The following is a 13,324-nucleotide window of genomic DNA, read 5'->3' as shown; positions in this document are numbered from 1 at the left end:
AAATGCCACAAAAGACATTGACTAGTAAGGAAGAAAAAGAAGCACTAGCCTTTAAGGCAGGAAGGGATAGGCTAGCTCTACTATTCTATGCAAATGCAGTTGGGTTTATGATCAGCACTGCCCTTGTCTTATAAAGCTGCTAACCCCTGAGTCTTGAAGGGAAAATATGACCATCAACTGCCAATCTTTTGGTTGTACAAGAAGATATAGACAATAAGAACTCTCTTTCTGGATAGATTTCATCAATGAAGTCAAAAAGTACCTTGCCAGTAAGGGACTGCCTTAATTTTTTTATTTTATTTTATTTATTTTTAGAGAGAGAGCAGGGGAGAGGGGCAGAAGGAGAGAGAGAGAGGGAGAGAGGGAGGAAGGAAGGATCGATCTTAAGTAGGCTCCATGCTCTGTGCAGAGCTGAACGTGAGGCTCCATCTCACCACCGTGAGATGATGACCTGAGCCGAAATCAAGAATCCAAATCAGATGCTTAACCGACCGAATCACTTAGGCGCCCCAAGGACTGCCTTTTAAAGTTCTTTTGAACAAACTGAGGGTTGATGGCGGGTGGGAGGGAGGGGAGGGTGAGTGATGGGTATTGAAGAGGGCACCTTTTGGGATGAGCACTGGGTGTTGTATGGAAACCAATTTGACAATAAATTTCATATATTGAAAAAAATAAAAAAAAACCCCAAAAACCCCAAAAACAAACAAAAAAATAAAGTTCTTTTGATATTGGACAATGCCGCTGACCACCCAGAATCCTATGAGATCAACACTGAAGGTGTCGAAGTGGTGTGCTTGTCCCCAGACATGGCATCTCTAATTCCTCGTCTAGAAGAGGGGGTCATAAGGACCTTTAAGGCTCATTACACACAGTACTATGGAAAGGGTTGTCAGCATTATGGAAGAGAATGTCATGAAGGTCTAGAAGGATTACATCATTGAAGATGCCATTGTTGTAACAGAAAAATCATGAAAGCCTAAGCCTAAAACAAATTTCTGCTGGAGAAAACTGTCCACATGTTGTGCATAACTTCACAGGGTTTACGGCAGAGCCAAACAGAGAGATTATGAAAGAGTTTGTGGATATGGCAAAAAAGGGTGTTTGTGGGGCTTCAAGATATGGGGAGAAAGTCAAGAGCTGATAGACACCACGCCAGAAGAATTAACAGAAGATAAGTTGATGGAGAGAAGTGATCTGAACCAGTGACATGATGAGGAAGAACGTGTAGAACAAGCAGTGCTAGAAACCAAATTGACATTAGACAAACTGGCAAAAGGGTTTTGATAATTCAGGACTACTTTTTACTTCTTTTCTGACATGGAGCCTTTTATGATATGGGCACTGAAACTGAAGCAAATGATAGGAGGAGGATTGGTACTGGACAGAAACATTTTTTAGAAAAATGAAAAAGCATAAAGTCAGACAGAAATTACAACGTATTTCCAGGAAGTTCCACCAAGTGTGCCTGCCCCTTCTCATCCCCTTCTGCCTCTTCCACCTCTGCCACCCTGAGACAGCAAGAACAACCTCTCCTCCTCAGCCGACTCAGCATGAAAAAGAGGAGGATGAAGGACTTTATGATGATCCACTTCTACCTGATGAGCAGTAAATAATCACCATGACATACACTTAATAAACTTACCTGTGGTGTATGTGTGTGTGTTATGTGAACGTGTAGTAACTGTATGACAAGAGCCATAGGAGACGTTTTTGTGCCATCATCATCATTACCTGAGTATTCCTCATGTAGAACCTTGTGTGCAAGACTCATATGGAAGTGGATAGCCTATCTTTACTTAGACACAAGGTGAGTGGTATTTAATATAAAATTAATAATGTGTTAGTTTTCTTACTGTTTCGTGACTTTGTTTTCAAAGAATAACATTACTGTACAGTATGCTTCTCTTGTCTTTGGAGAAACTGCTTATCAGCCTACCATCACCAGTAGGTGTTTTTAAAAATATATATAACAGTGTTTCTAATACTGTATTATGAATGTGACTGTATTACTGTATCCCATAGAATATTATAACCATTTATTCATTAGTGTGTAGGCTAAGCTACTGTGAAGCAATCATATTGATTACACCAGGCTACCATGAAGCAGTCATACTGCTGGTTTTTCGTTATCAATGCATGAGTAAATAAATAAATACACCTGTAAATAAATATGAATTTCTTTTCCATATTATCTTTTCATTTTTGATATCTAGTGTTAGTAATACATGTAACATCCGTCATGTTTTGTATCATATAAGACAGTATTTTTGTAGGTACTAATAGAAGATAGAGGATTCATCTTGTAAACAGTGTAAACTTACAGTATTGATAAATATGGTACAGTACTGTAAATATATGTTCCCTTCCCTTTTAAAAAAAAATTTTTTTTAACGTTTATTTATTTTGAGAGACAGAGAAATAGAGCACGAGTGGGGGAGGGGCAGAGAGAGAAGGAGACACAGAATCTGAAGCAGGCTCCAGGCTCTGAGCTGTCAGCACAGAGCCCGATATGGGGCTTGAACTCACGAACCATGAGATCAGAACCTGAGCTAAAGTCGGACGCATAACCGACCTAGCCACCCAGCCTCCCGCTTTCCTTTTTATTTTTTTAACATTTTCTTTTCTCTAGCTTATTATATTGTACAAACTTAGAATATAATACACATAACATACAGAATATGTGTTAACTGATTGTTATGGTATCTGTAAGGCTTTCGGTCAACAGGCTATTAAGTTTTGTGGGAGTCGAAAGTTATATGTGGATTTTTAACTGCATGAAGGGTCAGTACTCCTAGCCCTTGCGTTTTTCAAGGGTCAGGTATATATTCAAACCACATTTCCTGGGCCATTTGTTTCATCTCTCACAGTTTACATCTTAGGACAATTAATGTTTCTGGCATAGCATAAGAAGGGAGAAACAAGTAAAGCTCAAACAGATAGATGTTAATTAATATTTATGTATTTCATTAAAAAAAATGGGTGGGAGAAGAGGATGAAAAGTTAAAAAGGATGATATGGATGTACTTGCTAGTGAAAGTTAATTTCTCCAAGCTTTCCAGTGCCATCTTATTCCAGCTTACCAAGAATTGGTTGTAAATTCAGTATTTTTCTGGAAATGCTTCCATTTGAACTGGTGCTATAATGATTTTGGGATCTCTGAGTTAGGTAGGATGGTGTCTGTGTTGATGTAAAGATTTACTTCATAGCCCTTCTTTTTCTTTTTTAAGCTTCACTATAATGTGACTACAACCAAACTAGTGAATCCAGATCAACTCTTGAATGAAATAATGTCTGTTCTTCCAAAGAAGCATGTTGACTTTGTACAAAAGGGGTAAGAAGCACACTTAGAGGCTGTTGCATTTATTTATTTTTTTAAACATTTTTTTAACATTTATTCAATTTTTGAGACAGAGAGAGACAGAGCATGAATGGGGGAAGGTCAGAGAGAGAGGGAGACACAGAATCTGAAACAGGCTCCAGGCTCTGAGCTGTCAGCACAGAGCCCGACGCGGGGCTTGAACTCACGGACCGCGAGATCATGACCTAAGCCGAAGTCGGACGCCTAACCGACTGAGCCACCCTGGCACCCCAAGGCTGTTGCATTTATTACTTGATATCTTTTGAGCTTTGAGAAGACATGTATTGATTCTTCTCTTTTTAAAAAAAATTTTTTTCCCACCTCATTTTCATCAAAAAAGCTCTTATGGCAGTGTCATTGTTCATAATTTAGCTTCTTTGGTTTTGTATGAGCTAGTGCCATATTGTCACCACTTTCAAAATTAGACTTTTCAAAATAGGAAAAATCTGAACTCCTTCCAGTTTTTTTTTTCCAGTCGAGACACCTCAGACCAATCAGGGGTTTATAGAATCCTTTCGTTTATGACTTGCTGTTGGACAGGACTGGGTTTTCACCATTTTAGGAAATTATTTCACCTTAACTCTCCCACCGTTCAGTGAGCTGCCGGCAAAGCCTCTGTGGCTGTGATCTCATGGTCTGAATGGCCAGACCTCTTCTCGTTACCTAAGATGTTCATATTTCTAAGTATTTCCAGTGATGTCTTTCAAATTTCATTATTGAGGCAGATAAAAAGAGCCACTAATTGATATAAAAAACATTTAACTAGATTTCAACGTTCAATAAAAAACATTTAACTAGATGTTCAATTTAGAGGAAGATTTTAAGAAACAATCTTTTGCAAAAGTAATTTTACTTTTCATTATCTGTACATGTTGGTAAGCATTCCTTACCTGGACCCTGGCTTTCTTCTTTAGGCATCATCAGAACACATATAACTCGCTCTGACCCGTTCTTCACGCTTGCAGTTTAGCGGTGGGTCCAGAACCTCTAGCCAAATCTATATTAGAAAGCCTTCAGTAATTCCTTCAGCATGTGATCTTTCTATCAGACTGCCAACTAGCTGTTAACCAATAATTTATCCATCTAACTTACTCATCAACAGCAAAGTGTCTGCCTTGATCCCTTTTTTTCCCTTTTTATCTCTTCTGTTTAACTTCTTTGTGACAAAGAAGAACATCAAAAGCTAAGTTTTTCAGGGATGTGATGTTACTAATCTCAGGTATATTCTATTATTATCTTTTTTCATTCATGAAGAATTGGCTTTTCTCTCCATATGACTGAATTGCCCTATGCTTCATCTTCCCGTCAGGAACCTTAACTACAGAATACTTCTTTTGGCATGTCTGATGATGACTGCTCATTTTTAAGAGATGAAGACCCCAAACACATAACTAAGTAAGAGAAAGAATGATATTTTGTAAAACCTCAAATACATAACAGATACAAGTAATTTCTCCACGCTTCTGTGGAACAGTATCTAATCACGTGCCCCACATATTTAGGGAACTGATATTTAAAATTGATCCTGTTGTCTATTATTTAGTAAGACAAATAAAATGAAAATATTTTGCAAACTAATTAAAAAGTTGATTTACATGAATTCAATTTATGTAACTTTGCAGGAACATACCTGATTCTTAAGTCTTAAGATGTCTTTAAGACTTCATTTGGCCTGGGCTTTTCCATTTTCAGAATTGTTATATGGCAGTTCTAATTTTATTTATACACACACACACACACACACACACACACACACACACACACACACCATGTGTTTCAACCATGTAAATGGACCATCTCCATGGGCTTTCTGTTATAACTCTGCCATAAAGTGTAATGATCATAACCTCTTATTACTATTAGAAAAACCTCAGAAACACACACCCTTCTGACAGGTTGGTGGCTTCAGCTTTATTTATATGAAAGAATTTTCTGATGAGGTGCACACAAAAAAATATTCTTAATCTTCCCCGTGCTTTCCTTTGTTGTGAACATTGTGGAAATGGCCTACTGTTCATGGATTACACTGTTGAAAGAGTTGCATAAGGAAGACCAGAAGATTTCTTGAGCATAAATGGCATTGGTAGCTATGAAAAGAAGGCTTTTCTTTGGACAAGAGAAAGTTCTGGTAAAGCCTTTCATCTTTATTCTTTCTTAAGATCTTAGTTCAGCTTTTGCAAAAACACTAGTCATGCTCCATGATTAAGGTATAGCTAAGTCATTTGGAAACTGTAAGCAGTAAGATATTGCTTAATGAAATAATGGTTTGTTTTCTCCACTGGCCTCCTATGGGCTTAGAGATTTCTTATACAGAATATTCATGGTTCTGCTACTAACTGGCTTCTTATCTTGTTTTCATAGGTATACACTGAAGTGTCAAACACAGTCAGACTTTGGTAAAGTGACAATGCAGTTTGAACTAGAAGTGTGCCAGCTTCAGAAACCCGACGTGGTGGGTATCAAGAGGCAGCGGCTTAAGGGTGATGCCTGGGTTTACAAGAGATTAGTGGAAGACATCCTGTCTAGCTGCAAGGTATAACTGTTGGCTGGTTTACCCCTGCTGGATGAATGAATATGGGTGTGATACAGCCTGTGTGTAGAATGGTATGATTGGTTTGATTTTTAAAGTCCACTGGAACTCTAGACTTGTTTCTAAAGAGCTGTCTTAAAGACAAATATCTTTTTGTTTTTAAACAAAAGATATTTTGCAGATGAGTCTAAGGCAAGCCCATCTGTCATTATCTATTACTGTCTTTTTTAATCATGTGGTTTTGTATATTAATAACTGTTGACTTTCCTAGATTCACTTCCATATGTGAAATTAAGCTCTCAACTATGTCTCCTTTTAATGTGTAATTTCTTTCTGAATAAAATCATTTGTGAATATGGCAGGCTTCTCCTTTTCTTTGTATTTGGTTTTGATACAAATAAAACCTCAAATGGCTTCCTGACAATTAAGTAGAGACTATTTGGAGATGTTTTATCTGTTATCAAATATGCCTTGGGCAGAAAAAACAGATAAGAATTCATTTGCATAATTTTTTCCTGTCTCTGATTTAAGTAGGATTTATTGAGATCGTTAACTAAGTCACAGCTGTGGTTACCAGAGTTAAAAAACACATTTAATATGTTGAATAAAAGAGTATTGACTTCAGTAAGTGTGTTCGGTCAACAATGATAAGTATCTGAACTGTGAGCCCCCATGAAATGTTACTTTATGGTAATTTTCCTTAAGTCTCAATGTTGGCCCCAAATTTGTATTTTTATTTCATTTTATTGGTCTCTAAAGGCTAGCACTCAAGTTGTATTTGTATGGATTTTACCAATTAAACTAGTTGGAGAAAAAATAGCTGACTACTTCTAGTCCGTAGTGAGGGAGTATTCTGTCACTCATTTATTCAGTAAACATTTACTAAATGGTTTAGGTCCTGGGGCTGAAGATAATACTGTCTAGTAAACTCAAGGAGTTCAGAATCTATTAAGGGGAGATGCTTAAACTAGTATTTATAGCATAGAGGGGATGACCAACTTTGTCTGGAGGACTAAGGATGATTTTTTGGAGGAAACAGTATTTGTCTTGAAGGATATATAGACGTTCATCAGAAAGAGAAGAGGGAATATGACATTCTTGACAACAAGAAGTGTATGTGCAAAGGCATGGAAATCTAAAATGGTCATGCCGTGTTGAGGGCGGAGGCAGAAGGTGGTGCAAGGGGGAAATAGTAGGAGACGAGGGTTAAACACTAAGTTGGAAGTAAGTGACAAAAGAATTTGAAGGAACCTCAATGCTCCAATAAACTGTTTTGGCAAAGGGAAGCCGTTCAAGGGTTTTACATTTTTTATAATAGCTCTATTGAAATATAATTCACATATTGTAATATTCACCTCTTTAAAGTGTACAATTCAGTGGGTTTAGTTATAATCACATTTGTGCAGCCATCCCCATAATCTAATTTTAGAACATTTTCATCATGTCAAAGAGAAACCCTGTATCCAGTAGTGGTCACTCCCAGTTCCCCCACCTTACAGCTCCTGGCACCCACTAATCTACTTTCTGTCTCTGGATTTGAGTGTTCTGGACATTTCATATGAATGGACTCATACAATATGTGCCTGTTGCGTCTGGCTTCTTTCTCAAGATTCATTATTTTCTATCATGTGTCACTACTTCATTCCATTTTACAGCTTAATATCCCATTGTATGGATATATCACGTTTTGTTTATCCATTTATCAATGGGTAGACATTTGGTTTGTTTATACTTCTTGGCTATTGTGAATAATGTTGCTGTGAACATTTGTGTACAGATTTTTGTGTGGTCATATGTTTCCAGTTCTCTTGTGTGTATGTATACCTAGGAGTGGAATTGCTGAGTCATTCAACATTTTGAGGAACTGACAAACTGCTTACCATTTTATGATCCCACCAGTGATCTATGAGGGTTCTAATTTTTCTCCGTTCTCTATAACATTTGTTATTGTCTGCCCATTTTATTTTAGCTCTGTGAAGTGGTATCTCATTATGGTTTTGATTTGCTTTTCCCTAGTGACTAATGATGTTGAGCATCTTTTCATGTGCTTATTGGTCGTACATCTTTTTGGAGAAATATCTGTTCAGATCCTTTGGCCATTTTTAATTGGGTTGTTTATCTTTTTATTATTGAGTTGCAAGAAGTCTATAGCTCCAGCTGTAAGTCCCTTATCAAATATATGATTTGCAAATTTTTTCTCTCATTCTTGTAGGTAGTTTTTTTACTTTCTTGATGGTATCTTTTGAAAAACAAAAGTTTAAAATTTTCTAAAGTCCATCTATTTTTATTTTTATAAAACATAAGAGAAGAATCACTCTTCTGTCCCAATGGCAGATGGCATGGTCTGGAATAGTGTTTTTCAAAAACTTTTCGCCATGAACCACAGTAAGAAGTCTGTTTTACTTTGGGATGCATTACACATAAATATATTTATAAAACACTGCTTAGCCTTACTATAAGCGTGATACTATTTTCTATTGTTTTTTCCTTTGTAAACATCTATCTTACAATTGCAGTCCTTACATTGGAGTTTCTTAGTATATTTACTTTAAAAATTAAAATTAGGGGCGCCTGGGTGGCGCAGTCGGTTAAGCGTCTGACTTCAGCCAGGTCACGATCTCGCGGTCCGTGAGTTCGAGCCCCGCGTCAGGCTCCGGGCTGATGGCTCGGAGCCTGGAGCCTGTTTCCGATTCTGTGTCTCCCTCTCTCTCTGCCCCTCCCCCGTTCATGCTCTGTCTCTCTCTGTCCCAAAAATAAATAAAAAATGTTGAAAAAAAAAATTTTTAAAAATTAAAATTAAAAACAATTTTTTTTTGGTATTAATTCAGCCTAGAAATGCTGTTATTGGCTCCATCAGACTGGATCAAGTAAAAATAGATACCCTGACTGCTATTTAGCCTAAATCTTCCTTTTCTTTAAGGAAAAGAAATGTTAATGTTTGCCATATCATCTAAAATCTATCACTTAGCTCAAATATTATAGAACCACTTGGAAAATTAAAGGAGTATAGTTGTGAGTTGAGGAAATGAGGCTGCTTTTGTTCGTTTAGATCGTTGGTGCTAAGCTAAATGTGCATAGTTTTAGGTTGGCTTCACTTTCCGTTGTCCAGCCACACCTGGACTTCTTTGGAGAGTGTGTGTGCATTTTATGTCCAGAGGAAGGCAGTGTGAAGTGGGGAGGGAGCCTCTGAGGAACGGTTGAAGGAACTGGGAGTTTGGGGAACAACTTAGGGCACCAACCTCCGAATACCTGAATGTCTGTCATGAAGGGAGAACACGAGGCTTGTTTGGGTGACAGTGGCAGACAAAGTCCAGTGAGAAGTTGGAGGTAGAGGTTATATCTTACTCATCTTTGTGGTCTCCGTATTTACTCAGTATATACTTATGAAGTTGAACCATATTGAAGTTAAGCTTACAGTAAAAGGGTTTTCAGAAAAAGTCCAAGCTTCCTGACAAGAGAAAGGGTGCTAGGAATTTGGTGGTTTCCCTGTCATTGGAGGTGTTCAGACATGTTGGACAGCCATTCATAGGACAGGTCATAAAAGGGATTTAAGTATTGAACTGAACCAGTAGTCCTGAACCTCCTATCTGAACCTCTGTCTGTGATCCAGATGACAGTGTGGAAGATAATGAATCACTTGTTTGCATACTGGGAATAGAGTGACCGAGAAACTTTGGCAGCAGCACTGTAGGTAATATTGAATATTTTACAAATTGGGAATGATAGAATGGTGAATGAGTCGTATGAGCAATAAAGGATTGTGTTTGTTGGCTGTGATAGGGAAAAAGAGAGTAATGATCATAGTACCTAGTATTGAACACCCACTATGTGCCAGCCACTGCACTGGATGATTTATGTCAGGCATTAGTAGACTATGGCCTATGGGCCACCTCTATAGCCTCTTTTGATAGTTCTATTGAAACTCATCTTATCTATGACTGTTTCTGTGCTACAGTGGCAGAGTTGAGTAAATGTGACAGACTGTATGTCCTGCAAAGAATATTTACAATTATAAAGTGTTTACAGAAAAAGTTTGCTGACCCTTGATTTAGATAAATGTTTTAAAATCTAAACATATGAACTCATTTAGTCTTTACACTAACTCTGCATGGTTGGGGGTATCCCTTTTTACAGAGGAGAAAGCTGAGTCTCAGGCAAAGTAATAACTCTCTCAAGGTCGTAAAACCTGTAAGTGTATTGGATTTGAATCAGGCATGACAGGCTCCAAAGTCCATGCTCTTTCCTATACTAGAAACAGACGTAATACCTCTCTCCTGAACTTGTATCATATAGGAAAGCATTATTATATATGATACTTATCAAAAGATTGCTTCTTTCTATAGCAGCAATCTTACACAAACCGGTTAAGATGTAGGAAAACTTGGCTAATTCAGACCTTATTACAGTGTAATTTACTACAGCTGAGTGTGTTATGTGATTCTTCTTGGTGAAGGTAATTAGTAAGAATATAGTCTACTAAGGAAATAAGAACTGAAAGACTTTCAGCTTCTTGGTTCCACAGTGATTTTATGCATTTTTTAAAGAGCTTGTTTTTGATTATTGTGTAATATGGGCCTGTAGAATTATATATTTTAAAGCCTTTCTGTAGGTTCTGGGTTAGGATCCGTTTCCTTACATTTTCTAATTTCTGGAGGCTGCCCACATTTCTCAGTTCATGGCCATCTTCCTCCATCTTCACACGAAGGCAAGTTGGGTCCTTTTTGCATCACATCACTCCCTCCACAGTCACGTTTCCCTCTGACTCAGAACTCTTCTCTCCCTCTTCCACTTTTAAAGACCGTAATGATTACATTGGGCCCACTCATGTAATGCAGGAGTATTTCCCTGTCTTAAGGTTAGCTGTTGGCAACCTTAATTCTGTTTGCAATCTTAATTCTCTTTTGACATGGAACATCATATTCCTAGATCCCAGGAATTAGGATGCAATGTCTATGGTGCAGGGGCATTCTGCCCGTCACAATTGTCAACTGATTTTTGACAAAGACACCAGGACAACTCCGTGGGGTAAAAGAACAGTCTTTTCAACAAATGGTGTTCAGGGGCACCTGGCTGGCTCAATTGGTAGAACATGCAACTTTTGAACTTAAGGTTGTGACTTCATGGTGTGGAGATTAGTTAAAAAATAAAATCTTAAAAAAAAAAAAAATGGTGTTCCGGTAATTGGATATCCACATGCAAAAAATGAAGTTGGACCCCTCACACCATATTGAAAAAATTAACTTAAAATGGATCAGAACCTAAATGTAAAGGCTAAAATGATAAAAATTCTTAGAAAAAAAATGTGGGAGTAAAAGAAACCTTTGATTAGGCAATGGTTATATAATAAGATATGAAAAGCAGAAGCAACAAGTGGAAAAATAGATACATTGGACTTCACCAAAATGAAAAACTTTTGTGCTTCAGAGGACACCATCAAAAAAAAAAATGAAAAGAGAACCTACAGAATGGGAGAAAATATTTGCTAAATACATCTGATAAATGACTTGTATCCAAAATATAAAAGAATTCTTGTACACCTGGGTGGCTCAGTCGGTTAAGAGTCCAACCCTTGTTTCAGCCCTGGTCATGATCTTACAGTTTGTGAGTTCAAGCCTTGCAGAGGGCTCTCTCTCTGTGCCCCTCCCACACGCCCCTCCTCTCAAAATAAATAAATAAACCTTAAAAAAAAAAAAAAGAATCTGAAAACTGTACGAAAACAGCACAATTTTAAAAATGGGCAAAAGATCTGAACAATACTTCACCAAAGTAGATACATGGATGGAAATAAATGTATGACAAGATGCTCAACATCATTTGTCTTTAGAGAATTTCAAGTTAAAATAAGATGCCACTACACACCTATTACAATGGCTAAAATCCAAGAAGTGGACAATACCAAATGCCACAAAGGATGTGGAGCAACAGGAACTCTCATTCATTGCTGCTGGAGTGCAAGATAACACATCCACTTTGGAAGACAGTTTGACAGTGTCTTATAAAGCTAAACATAACCTCACTATGTAATTCAGTAATTGTGCTCCTAGGTCTTTGCCCAATGGATTTGAAAACCTAGGTCCACAAAAACTTGTGTGTGAATGTATATTCATAATTGTCAAAAATTGGAAGCCACAAAAATATTCTTCAGTATGTGAGTGGATAAACAGACTTTGGTACATCCATATAATTGAATATTTTTCAACAATAGAAAGAAATGAGGTATCAAGCCACAAAAGGACCTGAAGGAATATTAAATGCATATTACTAAGCGAAAAAAAGCCAATCTGAAGAGGCTACCCATTGTACGATTATAATTATACGGCATTCTGGAAGGGGTAAAACTATAGAGACATTAAAAAAAATCAGTGGTTGCCAGGGGATGGGAAGTAGTTTTGAATCAGTGAAGCATGGGAATTTTTAGGGTGGTAAAACTATTCTGTATGATACTGTAATGGTGGATAAGTACTATTACACATTTGTGAAATCCTATCAAACTTTATAGCACAAAGAGGAAACTCTAGTTTGTCTGAATCTGTTCAGGCTGCTATAGCAAAGTACCATAGACTGGATGGCTTAAACAGCACCTATTTAAGGGGCTCCTGGGTGGCTCAGTCTGTTAAGCGTCCTACTTTGGCTCAGGTCATGATTTCATGGCTCGGGAGTTCAAGCCCTAAATTGGGCTCTGTGCTGACAGCTCAGAACCTGGAGCCTGCTTCATGTTCTATGTCTCCCTCTCTCTCTGCCCCTCCCCTGCTCATGCTGTCTCTCTCTGTCTCTCAAAAATAAACAAACATTAAACAGCACTTATTTTTCACAGTTCTGGAGGCTGAGAAATCCCCCAAGATCAAGGTGCTGGCAGATGCCTGCTGCCTGGTTCAGGCAGCTGTCTTCTCCCTGTGACCCTACATGGTGGAAGAAATGAGGAAGCTCTCTGAGGTCTCTTTTGTAAAGGCACGAATCCCATTCATGACGGCTCCATCCTCATGACCTAATCACCTCCCAAAGCCCTACCTCTGGACACCATCACATTGGAGATCAAGTTTTCAACGTATGAATTGAGGATGGAGGGCAGACACAAACATTCAGTCTGTAGTATTACTGTATGTGAATTACATCATTTGAGAAGCTGGGCTATCTCAGGAAGGAATGTATACTGTGACAAGAGAAACTATTAAAAAATGTATGAAATAGGGGCGCCTGGGTGGCGCAGTCGGTTAAGCGTCCGACTTCAGCCAGGTCACGATCTCGCGTTCCGTGAGTTCGAGCCCCGCGTCAGGCTCTGGGCTGATGGCTCGGAGCCTGGAGCCTGTTTCTGATTCTGTGTCTCCCTCTCTCTCTGCCCCTCCCCCGTTCATGCTCTGTCTCTCTCTGTCCCAAAAATAAAAAAAATAAAAAACGTTGAAAAAAAAAATTAAAAAAAAAAAATGTATGAAATAGCC

General features: G+C 38.1%; 1 protein-coding gene across 4 annotated transcripts in view; it reads left to right on the top strand.

Moving 5' to 3' along the window:
* MELK (maternal embryonic leucine zipper kinase) overlaps positions 1-12,961 on the top strand; it is a 99,498-nt gene extending 86,537 nt beyond the window's left edge. For 2 of the 4 annotated variants that reach the window (XM_058694901.1, XM_058694900.1), the window contains exons 17-18: positions 3,228-3,331; positions 5,720-6,247. In XM_058694901.1, the coding sequence (XP_058550884.1) occupies positions 3,228-3,331; positions 5,720-5,897 (282 nt within the window). In that variant the 3' untranslated portion in view covers positions 5,898-6,247. Of the gene's footprint in view, positions 1-3,227; positions 3,332-4,667; positions 5,487-5,719; positions 6,248-12,702 lie in introns of those variants that run through there. The other 2 variants (XR_009251597.1, XM_058694902.1) reach the window with 2 other exon arrangements.
* Positions 12,962-13,324: the final 363 nt, after the last annotated feature.

The sequence above is a fragment of the Neofelis nebulosa genome, chromosome 12 (assembly GCF_028018385.1).
Source record: "Neofelis nebulosa isolate mNeoNeb1 chromosome 12, mNeoNeb1.pri, whole genome shotgun sequence".
Lineage (NCBI taxonomy): Eukaryota > Metazoa > Chordata > Mammalia > Carnivora > Felidae > Neofelis > Neofelis nebulosa.
This window is presented reverse-complemented; position numbering and strand designations above follow the sequence as displayed.